General features: G+C 47.4%; 1 protein-coding gene across 4 annotated transcripts in view; it reads right to left on the reverse strand.

Annotated features, from left to right (window-relative positions):
• PLEKHG4 (pleckstrin homology and RhoGEF domain containing G4) overlaps positions 1 to 23,117 on the reverse strand; it is an 87,770-nt gene that overhangs the window by 20,193 nt on the left and 44,460 nt on the right. For all 4 annotated transcript variants that reach the window (XM_086758190.1, XM_086758187.1, XM_086758191.1 and 1 more), the window contains exons 11-13: positions 10,176 to 10,314; positions 7,628 to 7,750; positions 6,887 to 7,078 (exon numbers count right to left, since the gene is read on the reverse strand). In XM_086758190.1, the coding sequence (XP_086614316.1) occupies positions 6,887 to 7,078; positions 7,628 to 7,750; positions 10,176 to 10,314 (454 nt within the window). The remainder of the gene's footprint in view (positions 1 to 6,886; positions 7,079 to 7,627; positions 7,751 to 10,175; positions 10,315 to 23,117) is intronic.

Here is a 23,117-nt window from a genome sequence, read left to right on the forward strand (position 1 = left end):
GCATCTCAACCCAAGAACCCCTCACCTTCAACTGCAAATTGTACTTGAATTTAGCACATGAAAAACCCCGATTAATTCATTGCTGCCCTGTAACACTGAGGGACAAACTTACCCACGAGTCTCACACCAGTGTTGTGCAACCAGAAAGGAGCACCAAGCACTGCTGCTAACTACCACTTAGCATTCACCTATGGCTGCAGAGCTTGCCCGGAGCTAGGGGCACTGCTGTGATGCCAATTTGGCAATAAAGTCACTGATGAAACACAGGAGAAAATAGCCTGGGCACTCGTAGATGCAGCAGTGAGTTACTGGAGAATTAATTAGACCAAACAGTTTCCAAATCGCTAATTTTGCAAGACAGAAAAATATGTGGGAGCTGTAAGCTGTAGCAGATCAGATTTAAATGGTCAGGATTTCTTGTTTGTCGAGAGGGCTATCTCAAACTCTGAGGCAAAGCAGAAACTTTCTGATACATAAATACTCTTTGATGGGAAAGTAAACATTAGAGGCTTATTAACCTTGCAAGAAGACTTGTCCAGCAGAAACCTGGCAGTAAGGAGAAGGGGAAGATTTCACACATTAACCTTGCACAAACTCTGCCAGAGGATCGATTTTCCAATCTTTAGGCTCATTCTCCCCAACTGCTTCAGGCTGTGTATGAAAAAGGACACCCCTGAAATGGGAGAGCGAGTCAGACTAGATGTCTGTCTAGGGGCATGACTTTACAAGTGTAACTGGGGAAGGAGAGGGAGAAGAGACAGAGAGATGAGACAGCTGCTGTCAGACAATACTGCTGCCAGACAATACTTCCCCTAAAACTGTTTTAGAGCATCAGGAAGGCACGGTATATATTCCTCTCTGTTGTGCTACTTGGATCTTCCTCCATCATCTTCAGTACTTGCACCAGTAATAGATGAAAGCTGCTGTTTGAGAATTTCAGCAGTCCCCAGAAAAGGGGGGGCGGGGGGGGGAAGAGAGAGAGAGAGGGAGGGGGGGGAAAGGGAGAGAGAGAGGGGGAGGGAGGGAGGGAGGGAGGGAGGGAGAGGGAGAGGGGGAGAGAGGGGGGGGGGGAGAGAGAGAGAGTCGTGTGTTAAGCCTCTCCCAGAGTCTTAAATATAAGCCACAGCAAAAGTCTCAGGTGCTAAGATATGCTGGCGGGCAAAGCCAAATTCTGACCTGCACAGGACTGCTAGTAAGAGACGAGCATTGTGGCGTGGTGAACTGCATGTCTGTTCATAATAAGTACGCTGCAGTAATGACACATCAAATGCCTCTTTTTCCACTTCAGTGCTATATTCTATTCACCACTTCTCCTTCAAGCACATTCCTAGAGCAGGGAATCGTAGATCACAGAATGGTTTGGGTTGGAAAGGACTTTCAAAGGTCATCTAGTCCAACCTCCCCTGCAAGGAGCAGGGACATCTCCAACCAGATCAGGTTGCTCAGAGCCCCGTCCAACCTGGCCTTGAACGTTTCCAGGGATGGGGCATCCACCACCTCTCTGGGCAACCTGTGCCAGTGCTCTACAACCCTCATTATGTCCTTTCAGTAAAATTAACTTTCAACCTGGGCAAAACAGCCTGTGATAGGAAAATCACACTTCTAGGTCACAGCCACCAAGATTCTTTCCAGATTCCCATAGATCAGCATTCTTTCCTCACCAAAGGCTAAGCAAAAAGAAACATCAATAATTTATTGCCTGAAGGGGACTTAATTCCACCCCACCCTGCCCCCCCCCAAACCATCATCTACAATATTGTCTGGTACACTATCAGAAATCAAGCACAGCAGAAAACAAGATATCAGCACGTCACTCTTCTAAATCTTTTGGAGAGAAGTGAGAGGTAATGACAGCTGTGGAAGTCGGATAACTTATCATTCTCTGGATTTCTGCTGTCACTTCTGAGATCAGATCTCTCTCTTGAAGTGGGGAAGGCTGTGCCAGCAGGTCTCAGTCACTCACAGGACAGTAGCCCAGCAAAGCAGTCTAGGAGAGCAGCCCCCTCTTGTGCTCTCCACAACCTTCAAGAGAAGTCCAGGCAGATTGAGAGGTACCACCTGCCCTGTGGTACATCCAGCTAGTCTGTATGCAGGCAACCCCAGCAACAACTTCCAGATGCAGTTAAATTACACCCACTGAAAGGATCATGCAATATCCTCTAGTAAGAGGGACCGGCACCACTGTGCTACCAACAGCACAACCCTGGCATTCAGAGGGACCGTGCAAAGATGCACACAGTCCCCAGGGCTCTGTCTGAGTGCACAAAAGATGCACATAAAGCGCTCCGATTCATGCTGGATGCATACAGATGCGCAGAAGCAACCTAGTGAAAAGCCTTCTCTACACTGTTTCCAAACAATCTCAACACAACTCACCCGTCAGCCGGGGCGCGCCGGACCCTTGGTACTCACAAGCGGGTTTGCTGTGTCTGTCTGCTGCCGGAGTCAGGACGGGCGCTTCCAGCTCCGAGGGAAGGTGCATGGAGACGTGCAGAGAGGCTCTCCTGCCAGCGGGGCCTGGACGGATGGGAAGAAGGGCCCCAGCCCCTCTTTGGGCCCCAGAGGCAGCAACACTTGTTCAGGGGATGGAGCGCAAAAAGGCTGGCATTCCTACAGCAGCAAGGACAATAGGGAGGGATGAGGAGGCGCTGCCATAATCAAATGCAGGCCAGCTGGCCCTCCCCCAGGAAGGGCAGGCACCTCCTTCACTTGCCAAAGGCTTTGTTTTCTAAGCCACAAAGAACAAAGTGTTTGAGGAAGAGAGGGGGAGGAGGAGGAGAAGAGTGGAGGAGAACCCGCCGTGGGGGCAGATCCACACGTGAGTGCAAGTAACCCACTCCGGGAGAGATGTCAACACAGATGGAGAGGGGCTGGGAAACGTTCTGCCTGCTCCAAGCAGAGCTCGGAAGCAGCAGCTCCTTGCACAGAGCAGAGAGAAGCCAAGGATGTCTGGAGATCACTACTGAGGAACCAAAATCAGCACAGGCACCACGGGTCCTTTGAGAGAAGGGATCCAAGGGCAGCAGCCAGAGAATGCCACGGAAGGAACAGCTCAGGGAGCAGAGCCCAAAGAAAATCCCAGCAAGGGCAACGCTACCATTTCTTGACCAGCCTCACCCCAACAATCCTGAGCACCAGGCCTCCAAATGGCGTCCCTCAGAAAGCAAATGCAAGGCAAGGTCCCAAGCTGCAACAGGCTCCCAGGCCACGGCAGAGCAATGCCCATACTTTCCCTGAGCACCAGAAGAGGCAGCATCTTGCACAACATCCTGACAAACAGGAAAGATCCTGGGGCCGCCTCAGGCCCTCCTGTAATGATACAGGCAGCTGAGCTGTGAGGCTCTGGGCATCACACCACCACAGGGTCTGCAGGTGCTGAGCCAGTGTGATGGGACTCTGCCCTTTCTGGTTGGGTCAGTACTTTCTTCCAGAGTGACTTTTGCCAGCAAGTGCACCTTCGCTACCAACCTTCTGCAGGACTGGTTGTCATCCCAGGGCCAGGAGAGACCGTGCTGGGTGCTCTGGCTCGTTACACACCCCACTGTGAGTTAGGCAGCTGTGGTCCTGACAGGGCACACAGCTCATGTGAGCCATTTCAAGCCCATGGACACAGGCAGCTGGGCACTTTGCCCATGGTAAAGTCAAGAGCACGTAGAGACCAGGGGATGCAAGAGTGACCTGGGAAATAATTTCACCCAGAGAAAGCTCAAGACAGTAAAAGAAAATGTGAAGGCTAATAAGATAACCAAGGAGAAGGAGAGCTGCTCTAGCTCCTTCTGGTAACGACAGCGTGCCTGTGGCAGTGTTCCTGTGACGCCAGGACAGGCAGTGAGAGAAGGGTACTGGCGACCGCCCTTGCAGGCGCCCCAGAACAAAGCAGACATCAGTGCTTGTTGTACAATGTACACCCTTGCTTGCTCAGCTTCCCAGTTCTCCCCCAAAGCACTGTGTGGTGCCAGACCCCATCACAGCCTTGGAAGTGAGTAAATAAGGGACAACGGCCAGACCAGGCTTGAAGCCACAGGAAGATGGCAGGTCCCAGAGTGTGCCCGCACCGAGTTTGCAGTACTGAAAAACAATCCCCCACCAGCAGTCAGAGATGGGGAAGGCAGCTTCCTTCACCACTCCTCCTGCTTCAGCCCAGCCATCATCCAGCCCTTGTCAGGCACCAGGAGCTCCTGCCACAAAGGAAGTGGGGACAAATGGAAACATCCAGCTTGGCACCAGTCGTGGCTTTGGGAAGGGAACCCTGCCAACCCATGTGCAAGCTCCATGTGGTCTGGCCCAGCTCAGCCTGCCTCATCACAGGGAGCTCTGACAGACCGTCAGGAACTGCCAAGCAGTGAAAAAACACAGTACAGCATCTTGATGGACCATATGGGTTTTTGCTGTCCTGTCCCACAGCCTGTCCAGCAGCCACGGCCAGCACCCTACAAAACATTGCCCACCACATGCAGAAGAAGGGCCAGCAGAACAGAGCCTCCCATTCCTAGCAGACAGTGAGGTACGCAAGGGATGAATACCATGAGCCTCGTGGTGGGGGCTCCACTCCCCTGGCGCACACCAAGATGTCTGGAGACATCTGAGCTTGCCAGCTCATTACCATAGCGTACATTGCTTACGCATCTGCAGGCTCCTTCCCCAAATCCTGGGGTCTGGCACACTCCAGGCTTTTTACAAGAAGGAAAATCAAGGACATTGCTTAGTTTAGACTCCTGCTGTTGATCCCCTCAGATATTAGAGAAGAGAAGGGGCTTAGGCAGACACTGACAGGATCACTGCAGCTCAGGATCAGAAGAGTGAAATCAGTTTAGATAAAGTCTTCTGCTCCCCCCGCCCCCCCCAGACCATACCACTGACTTTGCTTTGGGAAGGCAGAAAGCATTCTAGAGATCAAGATCAAAATAATCAGCACTGAAAGAACTTTCATGCCGCGCAGCAATTTCCACGCTCATCCTACAGCTGCAGGATGTATCCCCTCCACACCCCTGGTTTCGATTGGCCACTGGTTCACAAGACACATTGTATTTTCCCAGCATTGTTTATAGTTCTACTGAAACCAGCAACATCAAAATCCTCCTCCCTCACTAAACGAGATACCTCTCCTCCACACCAAAGCAGTGTGCAAACACACTGTGCCTCTATCATTCAGTTTTCACCAGGGCTGAAAGGCACAACTAAGAGGGATGCTGCTGCTGCCGCCACCAAGGACTACATTCCCAACTGTCATCCACAAAAAAAAAGCAGCTGTATGAGCAGTGCTGACACCCTGAGAAAAGAAATGGGCCATCTTTGGGGTCTGTGTAATATTTGTGCCCCTGGGAATGGCCCAAGCTTTGAAAGGCTTTGAAGCTGTGGAAGAACACCCATTGCTGTTGAGTCATGTCTGACTACCCTGGCAGCCCAAGAGCTACCACCACGATGTAGTGTCCATGCCTGGACACAGGATGGAGCAGCCATGAAGGTGCCACAGTCCACGACTGTACTCCAGAGATCTCCAGTTCTGGCTGGGTAGGTTCATACAGGACTGGTGTTTGGCTTGGCACAGACTTGCCAAGATGCCAGGCTCAGCACCTCTGTGTGCCTCAGCTTATCCAAAGAAATATGACAAAACGCATCCTTCCCAAGATCCCCCTTAAGATAGTGACAGATGTTCAGGGACCAGAGCAGCCCCTGAATGTCTATGCTCAGTGCGTGCGCAGAGCACAGGTTCTCGCCGTTCTCCTACAGCACAGACTGCCCTCCTTTCCATTGGGGAAAAAAATAATGACACATTCCCACAGTGAGAGGGTCCCACACCTGCACAGCAAGCTGCACAGCTGAGCGGGAGTAGATCTGCCGAGCATCACCAAATAAACTCCATCCTCACATGTTCTGACAGCAGCGTTCTGGGCTGCCTTCTCCACTTTCCTCCCTCGCACAGGATGCTTCTCGATGTTTTCATGTTTAGCTGAATTTCCTCCCCCCTCTGAGCACTTCTGGCTGCCAAGGCAGCTCTGAGACAGCAACTAAGTGGCACCTACATCTGGTACAGCTTAACTTTTAGCGTCTGTTCTTCCTGGAATTTGAGAACTTCAATACCCAATGTTTGTACAAGTGTGGAATAAATGCAGCACAGGCTCCCTGGCCTTCCGTGCTTACCAAAGCTGTATTTTAAAATGCACGTAGAAAATCCTACTGTTTATTCATCTGCAACTTTAGAAATTAAAGGACACCAAATCCAACTGCAGGTTAGCTGAATGCCTGCATTTGCATTAAAGAGAAGGCCAGGCACTTGGCACAGTCACCACACACATCCTCACCTCCTGCTTCCCAGATGCCTGTGCCAAGTCGGTCCCTGGGTCCCTCAGCCACACTTCTCAGCACCCCGTTCTGGTGCTCCATTTCCTCACACAGGCCTCCACAAGAGAGGAGCTGGGCTATATTTAGGTGTGAATAGCAAGGTGCTACTCCTGATGTGTCATCAACGGGCTGAATTCTCCAGCATGTAAGGATACAGTATGAACAAAATGCAGGCAGCCTACTCTGGCCTGGTGGCCAAGACTGGACACAAGCATCCAATCTCTTCGTTCTTGATGTTCAAGCACTGCCACAATCCTTCTACCGCTACGGCCACAAGGGGCCTACAAGCTACAGCCCAGATGTTGAAGACCTCTATTGTTCAAGAAAATGTCTGCATCTGTTAATACACACCCAGCCCTTTTTCCACATACTGACTTGAAAAATCACTCCAGACACATGAGCATGAGGGGGCTTTTGCAGGTCATTGATCCAGCTCCTTGTTGGTGCACACACTACATTTCATGTCTTTCATAAACAATCAAGCTCTGGACTGAGTCCAAGTAGGCTTTTTACACTCTCCTGCATAGCAGATGCTTTGTCTTACCTTGTCAAAGAATTCATACAGCCTGACCATCTCACAGATTCGATGCCTGTTTTCATCCAGTTGAGTGCAAAACTCTTCCAGTTGATCTTTGTAGGTCTGCAGCTTTACCCTGTAAGAATGTACATCCACAGAGGAGAAGTCTTCCCATCGATCCATCTTCTTTAGTCCTTCCTGCCCCCTTCTGCAATATTCCTGAAAGCAAAATGCAATTGTGTATGAGGACAGAGACCTGACATGGATAGTAGATAGTATATAGTATTCAAGGTCATTAACAGCTAGGACTAATTGGACCTGTTTTTAAGGTGAGCAGGAGTGTACTTGTTTACAGCAGAATTCTGGAGTCTTGACCTCTGTTATGATTTACATGAGCCACATAGCAGCTTGTAAAGACCTATACAGTAAGGCCACAGGGTCAATTAGGATAAAAAAGTATAAGTGGTAAAAGCACGTTGAGGAATTAACAACAACAAAACAAAAAAAAAAAACCAAAACAAAACTATCTTTTATCACAGTAGTTATTGTCCTCAAGACTGGCAGATCTACTGAGGGGTTGAGGTGGTGGCTCTGTCTACAAAAGGAGAGCAGGGAAGCCAAGTAATGTAAGTGAACGACACACACCTTGGTGATGAACCCTCTACCAATGCCATCTTAGCATCAAGGGTTTGGCTGAGCATGTACAAGGCACGCATGCTGCCAGCTCAGACTCTGAAGAATATGTTTTTCCAATCAGACAACACTTACACTGGCAACAAGATCAAATTCCCTGAACTGCTTTTGTGCTTGAAGCAGCATCTCCAAAGAATCGTCCAGGTTGATCGTTTCCTTTAGCCGTTTTCTGCCAACATTCATGATCCAACTGCTGACCTAGGAGAAAAGGGAAAAGCTCCACTATTAGTCACCCTGTGCTACTCACCAAGGTAGGCCTTTACGTGGAAAGAGCAAGGAATTGCTCTCATAATGCTGGTCACTTCAATACTGGAAAGAACGCGCATGTACACTTCTTCCCCCTCTGGCATTTCAGCCAGAGCCTCCTCCTAGGAGTTTTTCCACTTCAGGTCACTGAGTAATAGCAAAGCTCTGCTATTGCTCACTAGCCTTAGGCATAAACAGGGCAAGTAGCTGCTTGGGCTCTGTTTCAGGTGAGCCATGGCTTAACACAAGCTCCGCAATCTGCAGGCTGCCCTGATATTCCTATTATTGTTACCTCCAAATGGGATAAAATCTCCCTGCTGCCAGATTTCCTACACCGCTTCCCTTTTCTCACTGGCAGGACATGAGCTATGTCAGTGAACGTACTGATGGATTCTCCCTATCTGCAGTGTTTCACAGTTCTCTGGGACTCTCAGCTACCGGCTTGCTGAAGGCAGATTGCCACAAAGCCATGCAGTAACTGCAAGTTCCTTGACAGAGCCCAACCACTGCCGCAGTTATAAGCCTATATTCTCAAACGTGGGCAGAGGATGAACTAACAGCAGCCTCCTAAAAGCAAAGCAGACACAAGAGGCCAGGCAGGGTAACACACCATTTCCATCAACAGTGGGTTTTTAAAACAGGCTAGTAAACTTGTCAACAACACTTCAGGCATAGCTGCACCTGAGGGAAGGGACAGGCTAAATGTTTCCTAATACCCATGCATCCTATTTTCCTGTATCATCTAAATCTATATCCCAACTCAACCCCACAGACAAGGACAAACTCAATCTTCTGGACCGAGAGAGGCTTCGTGTCCATGGAAGAAGCCCACTGGCAAGAGGAGAAGATGGGGGTGTGTTCCCAGGTTGTGACCCATACTGCTGCTGCCCAGAGGTCCTGGGCAGGCTTAAAAGCAGAAGCAGCTGCTGCCAGCAATGGTGAGCTGCAAGCAAAGTAAGCTGGGAGCAGTCAGTCAGTTTTGCTCAATTCAATTTAAAAAAGTTTAGATTAAAGCAGGGACAGGTTGCAGAGCCTGCCTTCATATTTTTTTTTCATTTCTGTTTGGTATTAGGAACCTGTGTGTTTAAGAGAGTCTTTACTACGTTCTTGCATCACCCTTCTTGTCCTTAGCACATAGTGCATGGCGCCCAAGTGTCTACCTTCAAATAGGAAGTCATTAAAACTCTTGGATCCACCTTGACCTGTGAAAACAACAGGTAAGCTACAGCTCCTCTGCAAACCTCAGTTCTCCAGAGAAGAGCTCAGAATCCTAGAAGAGCAATGGTCCTAGTCCTGATCTTTAAGGATGCAGATTCCTAAGGTGACCTCCAAACAGCACACAACCCTTCACACACGCAGTGTAATAAGTGATACATGAAATTTCTCATTGTTGACAAGTTACAGCAAAGAAGACTCACAACTCCATAATCTCGAGGCTGAGTTCAGGCTTAGAGAGCACACCTGGAATCCGCAACACTGACAGAACTGATCAGATCTTGTAGGATGCTCAGACAGCCTGAGCTACTTTATGGCTTTCTAAGGTTCTCTACCTACACAGCTGCACGTTGCAAAGGTCTTTCTGAAAACCAGTGCCTGTTTGCCTCAGTTATCACACAGCTGTAAAGAGCCTCAACGAGCACCACATGAAGGGAATTTTAAGCTCCCACAGAAGTGGTGGGGGGTTGAGCATGGCTTTTGGACTAAGGACAAGAGGCTGCTCCCCTGCCTGGAGACTGTATATAGGGCTGCACCCAGAGAAGGAGTGTGCCTGGGGCTTATCAGATAGCAGGGACCTGAGCACTGCACAGGAATATAAACAGAGTGCACAGCAGGGATGGGCAGCTAGCATGGGGTATGCGACATGCAGTTCATTCAGCAGCAGGATATAAGCAAACCCTGCAGTATCTACAAACCAGAGGGGACACACGGACTCATCATCAGCTTGTTGCCATCACTCTGCTGCTTCTCAAGGCAGAGCATGAAGAATGGCTCCTTGACAGTCTTGCTGGGTCCTTTTGCTGACTAATGTGAGAAGAGACCCCACCTGCAAGCGTACTGCCAACCAACAAGCCACTACACTGTGGTCTTTAAGCTCAAAAAAGCATCACAGATGTTGATGGGGTTTGACTGATCCACACCTAGAGAGCAGCCAGGAGCCTTTTACTTGGCATCAAGAGATACTAGACAAAACAGTGGCTTGGTTCTCAGCACATCTGAAAAATCTATCCCAAATTCTTAAGTTCAGTTGTTCTTTTTAAGGGTCTACAGGCATCATTCACACCTTCACAAGAGAGATCAACAGGCCCAGGACCTGCTGTAGAAGGTACAGTCAGAGGGTGGCAGCAAGCAGTCACTGCAAGTCACAAACAGGCCTTACCTCCTTAAAACATTCTTCCACTTTCTCAAAGTCCATCACCAGCTCCAGTTCCTGGATGCGTTTGTTCGACAGCATCACCAGTCGGTGAACGCCCTCATCAACTCTGTTATAAAGCACGCTGGCAGCATCAAGTGCATCTCTGGAAGGGGACACAAGTTTGGTCAGGGGTTTTGCATGAGGTCCTTCCCCCAGCACTTCATGCAAACATGACCTGGCTAACAGCAGCGCTTCAGTCACCTTCCCCGTGGGACCCATAATGGCCATCTCCATACGGAGAGCAGGAGAAGAATGCTGCTCTCTGCACATTCCCATGATCCACTACTCTCTGATCCCAGTGCAGACAACCTGGCAGGAAGGACAAGAGCATCTCCTTCCAACCAGGCTCCTTGCAAAATTTAGTGCACTTGTCACACTTTCAGATGGGAAATCTTCATAAGTGCAGTTTATTGCATCAGTGGGCTTCCACAGGACACAGGCTCGGGTAGTTTCAGTCTCCAAAACCATCATTTGAATTTAATTTAAATAAGTAAATAAGCAATCACTAGGAAGCAAATCTCTCCTAAACAGCACCACAAAGCACTTGATGCCTCACTCACTCTCATGAATTTCTGCCAGCCCAACAAAAATGCAAAGCGTACAGCACCCCAGCACCAAGAGAAATTGAGTTTTACAACGTTGTGCTGGAAAGATGCACAGACAGAGCTCCCGCCTTGCAGAGGCAGCTGTGCTGACCAAAGCCCAGCAGGCAACAGCAGGTGGCACTCTCCCTCGCAGCCTGGCCACAGCAGAAGTGCAGGGGCAGGGATGGAAGGGTTCAGGCTGGAGCCCAGTGCCTTCGGACGCTGGAGCCAGGGACTCAGCACATCCTGGCAAGATGATGAACGTTAGGGAGTTCCTTTCAGATGTGTGCAACACCGCTCCAGCACAGATTCAGATGAATTATAGACAGGATCCAGGAAACAGAACAGCATTCAAGCTTATTCTTTTTCATATTTCTTCTGCTCCTAGATTTCCCCTCACTTTTACAAGTATGGGTTCAACAGATGCCTACAACAAAATAGTACAGCCCCCTTCAGCTGTGCTCTGCACCACACGTTCAGGTACCTGAGAACCTCCAGTACTCACCCTAAACCAGCTTTCCTTTTGCAACTGTCTTACAACCTCTGGCTTATGAGAGCATGGCTGTTTTATCATATTATTAAAGTTATCCAAAGCACTTGCGAAACAGGTAGCTAATAAAACTCTGAAAGCTTTGCTCATGGAAATTAATACAAGCAATCCAGTATTCACATTTCTTTCTTTCTTGGGTTACAGGCAATCTTGAACCTATAAAATGCAACTGAATATGAGCATTTAGTGGCAACCATTCTGTAGTTTTTAGGTAGTACTTAACTGACATGAGGTCGTGCAATAGGTCTGGACAACTAGCTCTGCATAGCAGAAATCCACAGGATTTTTCCATTCAGAATTCCACCCACTGGGCAACAGCCAACTTCTCAAACCTCAGGCTCTTAGCTACTTTTGTTTTTCCTCTTCAAAATTCCATTAGACCTAATCAAATTCTCCAAAGTGCAGCCAGAAAAACCCGAATTGTTTCTGGACTAAGATCAGTGCTACTGCAGTGCAGAGGAGACAGGTTCTCCACAGAGAATCCGCGAGCTTCAATGGAAAGATCCGAGCTGTAACGCTGCTCCCGCGTTTCCCGAAACCACCATAAACAAACAGTGATGATCTGACCCTTCTGTTTTGTAATTCTTTCCTAGGGACAGACCCAGATCCAACCCAGGAGACTCGCAGCAGCAGAGCCACAGCCACTGTCCAAGCTGAGCTCTGGAAAGTGTGTTGACAGAGCAGGTTGTGAAGGCCAGTTCCTGTCAGCAGCAGTGACACAGCTAGGACAGCTAATGAGAAACAGTTCGGAAGATCGCTGGAAGTTATATTTGGCAACAACACTAATGCTGTTGGGTTTTGTGCAGCAGAGCTTATCTGTCAGGTCCTGGTTTCTGAAGAAGGCTCCAGCATGCTCATGGCCAGACAGGCAGACACTCTTTGGTCTTACTCCCGTGTCTGAAGTCCCTGCCGGCACGAATGCTCTCGTACACTCAGGAAAGCACACTGATACACCAGATGCTCTTCCTCCCACTGGCACAGACAAGCAGGCACCTATAACTTCCGACATTACAGGCTGTTATATACAAATATTTGCAATTATCCTCTCGTGAGGCAAAATATTTTTCCAACCTCTCTGAGCTTCCATGGAAAGTATTTTGATGTTGATGCTACTTTTTTGATGGCACTCATCAACAAGCTGGACTGACCTGCTAGACCTTTCTGTAATGGCAGTCCTTATGTCCACTCAAGCCCATAAGAAAGCAAGCGTGCATGGCTTCAGTCCTTAACAAGACACTGCAAGATGGTAACCTTATGGCATAGCAATCGGAAACAAGAGTTCCACTTGCACTGGCTGACCTGGTCCAGAGTGGGACAGGATATACGGACAGGGAGCCAGGGAGTCCCACTCCACTCCTTTCCATGCCTTATAGAGGAAACAGGACTCCAGTTGTCTCAAATTTGGGTAGCTTTCCTTGCTGGGAGTCAGTTACAACCTGGGCTGCAAGACTCTAAATACTACAGACTCCCACACAGCAGACAGCACATTTCCCACAGTCACAAACATAGGCTCTCCTGAAGGCAACACTGCAACTACGGGAAAAATCCTCAAGGTAGAGGGATAGGAAGAGATTACAAAACAAACATGTTTTAACTATTTTCTTACAAACAGAAATCACAAGCTCACTGTGTAAAGAGGTTAATTCACCACGCTATCACAGAGAAGAGCAGTCTCTCAGAGAACACTTGAGATCAGTATTGGCCTTATGACCAGCAGACCACTCCAGAGAAAGTAAGGTTCAAAAACACAGCAATGAAGTACTCTTGCCAGCCCACCCACTGAGCCCCAAGGAGCTCATTTCAGGAGAAGAGAAAGGGCTCAGGTGAACTGCTTGCTGCTGAGCTGAAGGACTGAAAATAATTCACCTCAAACAACAGTGCTCCTCTGGCCCCACGCGTGTTCCTGCCACAGAAGGAACTACCCCAGATTATTGGCAATACTAGGAAGTAAAGAGGCAGACTCTGCAGATATCAATAAGACCAAGTCCTTGTTGCATTTGCAGAAAGTGGCGGGGAAGAACAAAGCCAGAGCCTCCACTTTAGAACTGAGCACTCAGCCCTCTGTGCCATCGGATGCAATCCATGTCCCAGCAAATAATGCAGCAGCTACACAAGTCTACAGACACGGAGTCATCTTCCCTCTACCTCAGCTCATTCAATGGAAGTAAAACTGACATTGTGTTACTGAATGCATACATGGGTTACCGATTCACAGGCATCTCAAACTTACCTAGAGCCAGCCTAGGGAGTTATAGTATAAAGCAGGGACTGCACAGAGGATTCACTTCAGGTAAGAGCACAGGAAATCAGCTTGTTTTCATTTTAAGTGGGGTTATTTAGGGCACATACCATTACCTGAGATCCCCTACTCTTAGCATTTACGTAATTTTGTTTTCTGTGAATGCTTGCAGCAGGCTATTGATAGACTTATCAGGGCACAACCCAATGCCCTAAGGCTGCCCCTTCTCTTGGTCCTGCCAATGGTTTGCTTAGTGACTGCACACAAGCCACCCAGGAAAAAATGTTTCTAAACAGCTTCTCTGGGCTCAGAGCCCCAGATGGACTTCAGGTGTGGCTTTACACCATCTCTCCTGCTCCACCGAGTTCCTCCCACATCCCAGCACCTCAGTCCTTCGTTTTAAGGTCCAGCCACACTGTTTTCACACATTCTGCCTGGCTTGGCAGGCATTCATTAAAACATCAACGTCTAGTTGTTGGTCTTCCGTTGCATCTCCAAGGTAACTCCATTCATACGTTGTCAGTTCTTGACAGTACACTTACCAGCCTGACAAGCTCACTGACTAACATCCATCTTTTACTCTCTTACACAGAGGAAAATATAACCCTTTCCTACCTTCCTCAAGGAGACAGGCAAACTGAGCCAAACAAAGAAATCGCTCACAGTTCACGGGAAAGTTGTTTGATTCACTTCGGCACTTCCAGTGCTCACAGAAAGTATCCATTGGGCATTAAGCGCATTCTCCCAAATCGCTGGACATCTGCTTATCTATCTACACACATCCATCCATCCGGTTATACAGATCTTAAAAACACCTTCCTAAATTATTTCTAGTATACTAGTAAACTCAATGATACCCTGCAACAGAGAATTTCACAGGAAAATGATACCTTGCATAAATAACTACCTCTTTTTTAGAGTCAGACTTGGGAGTTTTTCATTCCTGTCCTTCATTGCTTTCAAGGTAGTTTGGAATAAATAAACCAAATTCAGAAAATTAGGTTGAAGAAGAAAAAGTTACTTCCATCCTGCCACACAAAGGGAAACACCTGGTTGTTAAGCATCTCAAAGATATTTTTAAGAGAGGCCTGCGTAACTCTGAGGAAGAAAAGCAGAGGGTTGTTTGAAGTCAGTGGAAAGTCTCATCTAAGCTTAGATTTGTTTGGATGCATTGCAATTTCCCTGCACATGTGAGTGTGGTAGAGCCTCTCACTACATTCTTCCATGGCTATATCATCCAAAGCAATTTTGCAATAGTGCAGAGTCAATATAATTTATAGCAAAAAGGAGTAGCTTGATGTCAGTTTATGTTTCCCCAAATCCTGTTTTCATTGGGCAATTATCGTTTCAGTGGAAAAGGTTCCAAACATCTTCCGTTTTCTGGAGAAGTGCCAAGCAGTTGTATAATGAGAGGGTAATTTTAAACCTATAATTTAGAAAGACCATTTCTGTCTGAATCCATCCTCCAAAAAAGCTAGCCTTGGAGAGTTACATTTTAGTTTTCAAAGCAAAATACCTGATTTGTTTTCGAAAATAGATGGCCACAGAAGAGGCATCCAGCAGGCTTGTAAACGCAGGTGCTGCAGAGGGCATGCCTGCCAATGCCAGCGAGACCCAAACAGAAGAAGTGTAGGGAGGGAAGCAGCAGCACCATTACTATTGTGCAACTTACTGTCTGCCCCTTAAGAACTGCTCTAACCAACAGCAAGAAGAACAGCTGAAGTGAAGGCTAAAACCAGAGCTCATCCTCTGACTAACCAAAGTCAGTTTTTAAATGGCAAAAGTTTGTGGATGGAAGGAACAAGACATGTGGCCTTTTGCTCGTGTATTTGATGGGCTTCAGGCAAATATTCCAGATAATTTGCCCTGGAAAACCAGATATCCCTGATCATTCTGTAATTTAGAAGAAACATGGTCAGATGCTACAACCTTAGCCTCATCTAGTCTTCCACTCCTGGTGCTGAACTTTCCTTGTGGAGGTCTCTACAGGTTTTGGCACAAAAGGAATAGGATCTGGCAACTAAGAGACTTAAAGGATGGCTTGGTCCAAGGACATCACCCAGATCATTTGTGCTGATGCCTTGGCTACAAGTCATTTACACATCTTGAGCAATGCTTCAGGAAGAAATCTTTCCAGCTTTGCAGGGAAAGTCTTGTGTGCCGGAGGGCTGTTTTGCAGGAAAGGAAATGCATTAGAGCCATTCTCAATCATCCATGCATTTTAGTAGCAACCTACACGACTGCCATATTTGTAATGATCCCCTAAAGAGAAGGTCAGCCTTAAATGCACACTCTTGCAGCTGAAAACTGCACATGCAGCTGAGGTTAAAATTCAAACTGGTCATGGTGAAGCTAATGCAGGTATTGCTAAATAAACTGTAATTCTCTGCAGCACACAAACAGGCACAGTGGCTTAATTACCCAATAAGAGTATTTGAGGAACTGTGTACAGTTTTTAGAACCACAAAGTGTACTTAGAACGGTACAGAGGTCACATACCTGGGGTTGCCTGTAGGATTCCTGCCGTTTATGATGGGAACAGCGGACCTAGCTGAGGTCACAGACCTGACTGAATCCCTCCTCACCAGGTTACCTGTCAAGCACATGCACTGGGAACAACCCATCCAGTTAACACAACAAACTGCAGACCATAATTGCTGAGAACTCTCTTCTAAGCACAGCTCATTTAAACATGTTTTTAGCAGAAATATACTCTGAAGTCCTTTTAAAACCAAAAGGATTGATGCATACAGTTAAACAAGTGTCCAACTGCAGTCCCAAGCTGCGACCTTTTATTCTTTCCCCAGCCTGGCTTGCATTCAGTTACAATAAAACTCATGTTCAGTCTCTGGTTGATTTTAATCTCAGTAAGATCTATGAAACTGTCTGGAAAAAAACATTTCAAGAAATCCCAACCCAAGAAGTAGCCTACTTATGGGGAAAGCTCACCCCGCAGTGGAGCCCAAGATAGGATGCGGAAACACCATTCTGGGAACACCAAGCATCAAGTTGTGGTTTTCTACCAGTCGTAAAAAGCTCCCACCTCCAGGACCTTGTCCCATGCACATCAACCTATTTATGTTTATACTTGGTATCGAGGTCGACTGCACTAGTCTAACAGCTGCGTTCCTGGAGTTAGGACCAGCAGAGTTTCAAGGTGCCCTGCTCAAATGTACACCCACTGTCATTTAAAGCCACACACCTATTTCCCTAATAGGCCCTCCTTTTTGAACTCTCCCAGTGTTTATGATGCACATAATAGCAGTAACTGTGCTATTAACTACTCCAGCAATCAAAACATCTACCCCAACACAGCCACGTAAAAACTGCTGCTTGTGGGATGGTCTGGGCTGAGCCAGGAACTTCAGGCGGTTCAGCTAACATCCTATACTGGAAACTTTTTGCCATTTTTTCCGTAATATTTTTAAACAGATAAAACACACAGCATGTCATTAATTACCTAACACCCTGTTGGCATGACAAACATTGCAAACAAGAACGAACAAAATCAGAGCCTTCTGGGTAAATTCCCACTGAATCCAGGAAGATTTAGGACGTAAGACAGTAGAAAATAAGCAGCAGAAAGGGAGCTGAATGGGATCATCTCATGAAAAGTCTAAAAGAACAACAAAAACTTACCTAGACAGAGCTCTGCAATCTTTTACCTCTCCGCAAATGCCACAACTGGCTCCACACAGCACTACACACGCTCAGAACAACGACAGCTCCGCGCTCCTGTACGTGCGGAGCAAGGAGGTTTGTTCAATGAGAGTGCAAGTGCTTTTCAACAGGCTAAAACCACCACCCAAACAGAGGGAACAGGTTAGACTGTAACGAAAATGAATACCAAGCAGCACAGTATGTGTTTGGATAGAAGTGTTGCCTTGCACTCCTCCCTCCACCTGACAAACAAACAAGACCATGGAAGAGCACTGCCACCCATGCACTGCTAAAGGCCAAAGGTTTAGCGTTCGTCAGCATCTTCTGTGTCACCAGCAACAGCACAGAGGCATCTTACGGTAGAAAGCTGTCAAACTCTGAGGCCAGGAATTAAGTACAGTTTTTAATCTTATTTCAAGGTATACTGAGAGCTTGTCCTAACCAAGAGATGAAGGGTTTTCAGATTGGGTCCACAGGAGAAACATGCAAAGGACATCTATCAATGGAAGATGCGTCTCAGATCAAGTCAGGAGCATGCAGTATGGAAAGCGATAGCATGAGAGGTTCCCAAAGCTCCCAGAGAGGCAAGAAGATGAGCAAGCGCCAGTTAAGCAAACCAGGAAAACAGCATCAATGAGACGGACATAAGCACTGCCATCTTTTGAAGCAACCATCAAACCAGCCACAGCACAGACAGAAACAAACACACCTCTAAAGCAGAAAGGGGATGGCAGAAGACAGTAAGACCTCCAGGAAGGATTGCTCAATGTACGTTGCCTGGCCATGACCACCAGCACACAGCAGCAGCTGTCAGCTTGCAGGCTCACACCTTTTACTCCACAAACCAAGACTGCCAGTCATCCCAGTCTCCCCAGACCAGGACTTACACACCAGACATCTGTCTCCCCTCTGCCCTTGCTCCCAACTTGTCCCACATTTTGTAAGACCAGCTTAGTCTCTCTGCCTAGATCCCTGACACACAGAGCTTCAGCTGGTGCTCGTGCAGTCCCTCAGCAGGCTCTCCTGGAGCTCCCGAGAGCTTGTACATTTTCTACGTTTATTTCTGCCAAAAGGAGCTCATAAACCACTCTGCAGAGCTGCACACGCCTGCCTTGGAGCATCCCAGGAGTTGCTACTAAGAGGATTCTTGCTAAAGACCCACAGACATGAGCTCCTATAGCACCACACAGCTATAACCCAGTACTTCAACAGCAGAGATCCCTACATTAACTGGCCACAGCTTCAAGCAAATCTAGCACCTCAACACTGCGTGTGGAAGCCAGGCTCAAGAGCTGCGGAGGCTGTTAGCTGTAAGATCACCCTCTTTGTTGCTATACTGAGTCAGGTCCAGCATCAGAAACCTGGCAGCTGTTAATCAGGAAGTCTGCTCCGCGCTGCCCATTACCTCTGCTCAGCTCAGGTCCCCACCCAGGGCTTCCAACCAGATCACCAAGCCACACTAAAAATAGCCAGCTCACAAAACCAGCTCTTGGCTCCAGCCACTCCACCCTCAAAGTAACTATGCTGCCTTCTGCAAACAAAAAGGAGAATTCACTCCTCCATCTATTTATAAGCTGCTTATTTACAGCTTGCAAGCACAAGTTCTTTTTAGATGAGGAGCTTGAGAGATTATTTTTCTGGTTCCATGTTGCACAAAGCCCAGCACCAAACCTGGTCATCCCTTCACCATCTGAGGTTTTTCTCTCTTTCAGCTCTCACATCTAGTCTTGTGGCTATCTTGCCCGCCAACATGCAGAGCATGATGCAAACCCACTCCTGTGCCACACTGAGAGCACAGATTCGTTGGTAGAGCCAGGTATGTGCCAGGTGTATTCTGGTTCAACTAGTATAAAGCATCTTTATATTAATACCAAATGTTTGTACCTTCTTTACTCCACTTCTGACTCATAGCATGTGTACAGGACCAAAGGCATCACTGGACACTTTGTCTAGGCAAGCGTTCCCAGCTCTTGGCTATGCTGGAAGAGCAGCAATAATGAGAACAACAGTGGAAAATGTCTGGCTAAACACCAGGTTAAAAGTTTCCTTGCCTTGCTGCCCAGCCCCACGCAACTGCCTGACTTCAGTAAAAGCTCCCACTGCTGTGGCCTGGCTTCTGGCATCTCCTCTGATGCTTCTATCATAAGCCTGGAGAAGTCTTTGAAATCCACCACAGAACAAGAAATGCATTAGTCCACTTTCCACAGCAGGCTTAGTGAGCTGCTTGCAAGCCACAGGTTGGATGACCAATACACGATATATCCAGAAGCCAAAGATACACCTGCTAGCCAAGTCTATGTAACTTATTAAAAAAAAAAACCTGTTTATTAAAAATTTACTGCCCAAAAGTGCAAAAATAAGTATTAATAGCATTAAAGTGATGGATGTCCCCATGGCATTTCTCCACACTTACCGACAGGAACTTCTGCTAGGCTAATAGCTCTGCATTTCAATCCCCAGAAAGACCGCAACGGTGAAACCTGGAAGCTTTCAACTAACCGACCTGAAGAAGCACTGAGCCTTCAGCGCAGCAGATGGTGTGAAGGCAAACGCGCTGGCTTTAAAGCCAGCCAGCTCCACCAATAATGAATAAGTGGCAATGCTGCCTTCAGCAGTCCACCTGCACCTCTGGGTGGCCAGCCTGTGCTGAAGTTATCATTACAGCACGTAAAGAAGCGTCACAATGATAGCAGCTCGTCAGTACCACACCCATGCCAACTCTAGGCCAAACTCAGCCTGATCTTCCTGTAGGTAGGACAGCAGCATGGGACCAGCTGAGCACACTGCATCCCCTTAGCCAGCTCCCTGTGATGGCTGCCTGCAGGATGCACATTCCAGCAACACAGCTCCTCCTTTCTAAGCCAGGAAGAGGCTGAGATCCAGAAAGATTGCTTGGGGAAGTCTCTTTGTCTTTGCGGATAAGCAAGGCTATCTTTTACAGCAGGACTTGGTGGAGAACAGAGTACGGAGACTCTTGGTCAGCTCACATTGGGAACAGAAGAGCAAGTAGTTACTGGTCAAGGCCACCGCTGTTATGCTACAGCATCTCTCTGGATGGGACCATCCAGGAGGGACTCCTGAAGGCTCTTAAAGCATCTGTCAGAGAAACAAATGGATGGATGTACCACAATGCATCTCTCCTGCATGACCACATCTCTGATGGGATGAGTTCAAATCCTGTAGGAAAGGAGCTGTATCACAGCAAATCCTTGCAAAGCCTGGGTCAGACCTGAGCAGCAATGAGATCCCACTGCTTTGTCTCATTAAACCCACTCCAAAGGGCATCTCGGCTCTCCAGGAGGGCAGAACAGGGAAACATGCCAAAACCAACCCCAAGAGAAGAGTTTCATTACTAAAGAAAGACTAAAGCAAGTCTTGTTTATGTGCTCCAGAAAAGTATTTGGCAGATAACATCTGACTGCGCAGAGCACAAGCCTGCTTCCTTGCCTATGTCAGCATAACATCTCTAACCTACAGTCAAACATTTTCAGATGTGTTTGTCCATCTCTATTCTTACCACCTCCTGCTATTCTTTTTGCCACGTGAAGCCACAAGCTAGCAAGAAAGCAAGCTGTGAGAGCTGGCAAAATATGTCCCCTGCAAAGGAGGAAGTCAATCTCTTCCTTGTTTAATCCCAAGGTGATGATGCAGCTGGGCTTGTTCTCTTTGTGCCTTTAGCTCTGCACTTCTGGCTGGCATATTTTAACTAACTGGAGCTAAGAGTTCAGAAAACTCATACTCTTACAATTTTTGCCTGTATTTATGTGCAATTCTTGCACATTTTGACAGTTACCTGTTCACAGCTGGCCTCACAACTTCTCACTAAGAAGTCTTCGCAGTCATGACTCTCTGCTTGATCAGGCTTTTGCACCACAAGAGAAGAAAAAACTAAAACAGTGGGACATGTAATTAACACAAGAGCCAAAAGGTGGCTCAGAAGGATAAAGTCACTTGACTTGCTGTTGTAAATAATTTGATTTCAAGTATTGGGGGAGTGGGTGTGAAATTAAAGACTGTTAAGCATTGATCAAGATTTTACAATTCAAAGTTCAGAAAAGCAATGCAACAAGCCCTGCTGAGTGCATGGACACAACCTCTCCTATTCCATTGTCACACAGCACCCATCAAAAGTCTAATATTGGACTGATATACATCAATAGCCACTGCATGCTACCTTAGTAGGCCAACCACAATATTTTGTCCCTACTCAACTTTGATCCTATTAGTTAAATAAGCCTTTGAAAGTCATAACCACAGGAGCCTTTACAGGGTTAGCAGAGCTCAGAACCTTTAATATTTGCACACCAGTTTGGAGAGAATGAACAAGTACAGAGTCATGGAGGCTCTAAAACCAACAATGCCCTATACAGAGCTCTCTGGCCAAGTGATAGAGCTTTTCCCCATTTAAAAGGATCCTAGGAACAGGGAAGAGTTGACTTCTTTAGTCCTCTGCCCCAAGTTACATTGCAAGCAGGTATTTGCTCAATTAAAATACTGCATAGATTTTAGTTTCTACAACTACTCCACAGGCTAGACGAGGACTAACTTTCTCCCACTATATTCATTTATGCTTCTCATGCTGGAGAGCGCCACGTATATTTGACTCCCAGCATACACTCTCCACTCGTTCTGGCAGGCAATTAATATAACCTGAATTCACCAGAGAACATGCTACACAGCCTCGGCATGCGCTCAGACACTGTGCAATCAAAGAATTGTGTGTATCCCCCACCCCTGCCCTTGCGAAGGTAATCAAAGCAGTAAATTACCCCTAGGGGCTCTGTCAGATCAGGTTTCAAAGTTGATCATTTCCCTGCACAAGAACACAGGCTTAGCTTAAACCAAAACAAAACATGAAAAGCACGCACATTGTCCCCATTCTCCTAAGACTCTCAAGTTGCTGTGTGTTGCTTAAAATAAAATCAACACACAACCTCCATTATCTGTGCTTCTCATATCATGTCAGAATGAAAAGGCTGTACTGTACTAATTCTACCCTAAGTTGTAACAAGAGTACTTCACCAGCTCAGCAGGAAAATTGTCTGCACAGCCTGCCAGAGCTGCTGACAGGAGTCACAGCAAGCAGGGAAGAGAAAGGGTTACACCTGTCCCCACACTCCCCTCTCACTCAGCACCAAAATGCCGACCCCCATCTCTCATTGACAGGTAGCAGCTTGCACCATCATCCACTCGTTGAATTTTCAAAGAGAAACTTTTCTTTTCCCAGTGTTTGAGTGAGATACTCTGCAAGCTATTTTGTTATCTTCTCTCCAGTCCCTCCCTTAAAACCTCCCAGCTTGCGATGGCAACAGAGTTTAACCAGAGCAAGGCTGCGGAGGCACAGAGCCATTCCACATCGCCTTGCCACCCCCTACGCCCCCATCTGCACCCACATGCCAGCCTTTATCTCACACTGGGGCTGGAAGCTCCTGGGTGCAAGGGCTGTCTTTCTACCTTGCTATTTGCACAGCACATAGCACAGAATCCTTCACACACTGATAGGCTTCAGGTGTTTTAACAGGACAAACAGGAGTTGTGCAATGCCCTGGGGATTTCAAACAGCTGGCCTCTCTCAGTCCCTGCTTCTCACACAAATTCTGCAAATGGGGAGTGAATATTTGTCTGTGCAAACCGTACCAATGTGCGAGGAGATCAGTGCTTGCTTCAGCCAAAAAGCATTCCTCGCAGTTAAGGTCCCTGGAAATCCCCTTGCATAAGGAGCGCCCTGGTAAATCACACAGTAATCATGCCCTGGACCTAAACATTCATTCACTGGCAGCATCAACTAAGGCTTGTGTTTTAGAGGCGCACAAAATAAACAGCCCTCTCTCCACTACAGAAGGTAAGTCTGATTTGGCTTGGAAAAGGAACTT

The sequence above is a fragment of the Chlamydotis macqueenii genome, chromosome 13 (assembly GCF_036417535.1).
Source record: "Chlamydotis macqueenii isolate bChlMac1 chromosome 13, bChlMac1.mat, whole genome shotgun sequence".
Lineage (NCBI taxonomy): Eukaryota > Metazoa > Chordata > Aves > Otidiformes > Otididae > Chlamydotis > Chlamydotis macqueenii.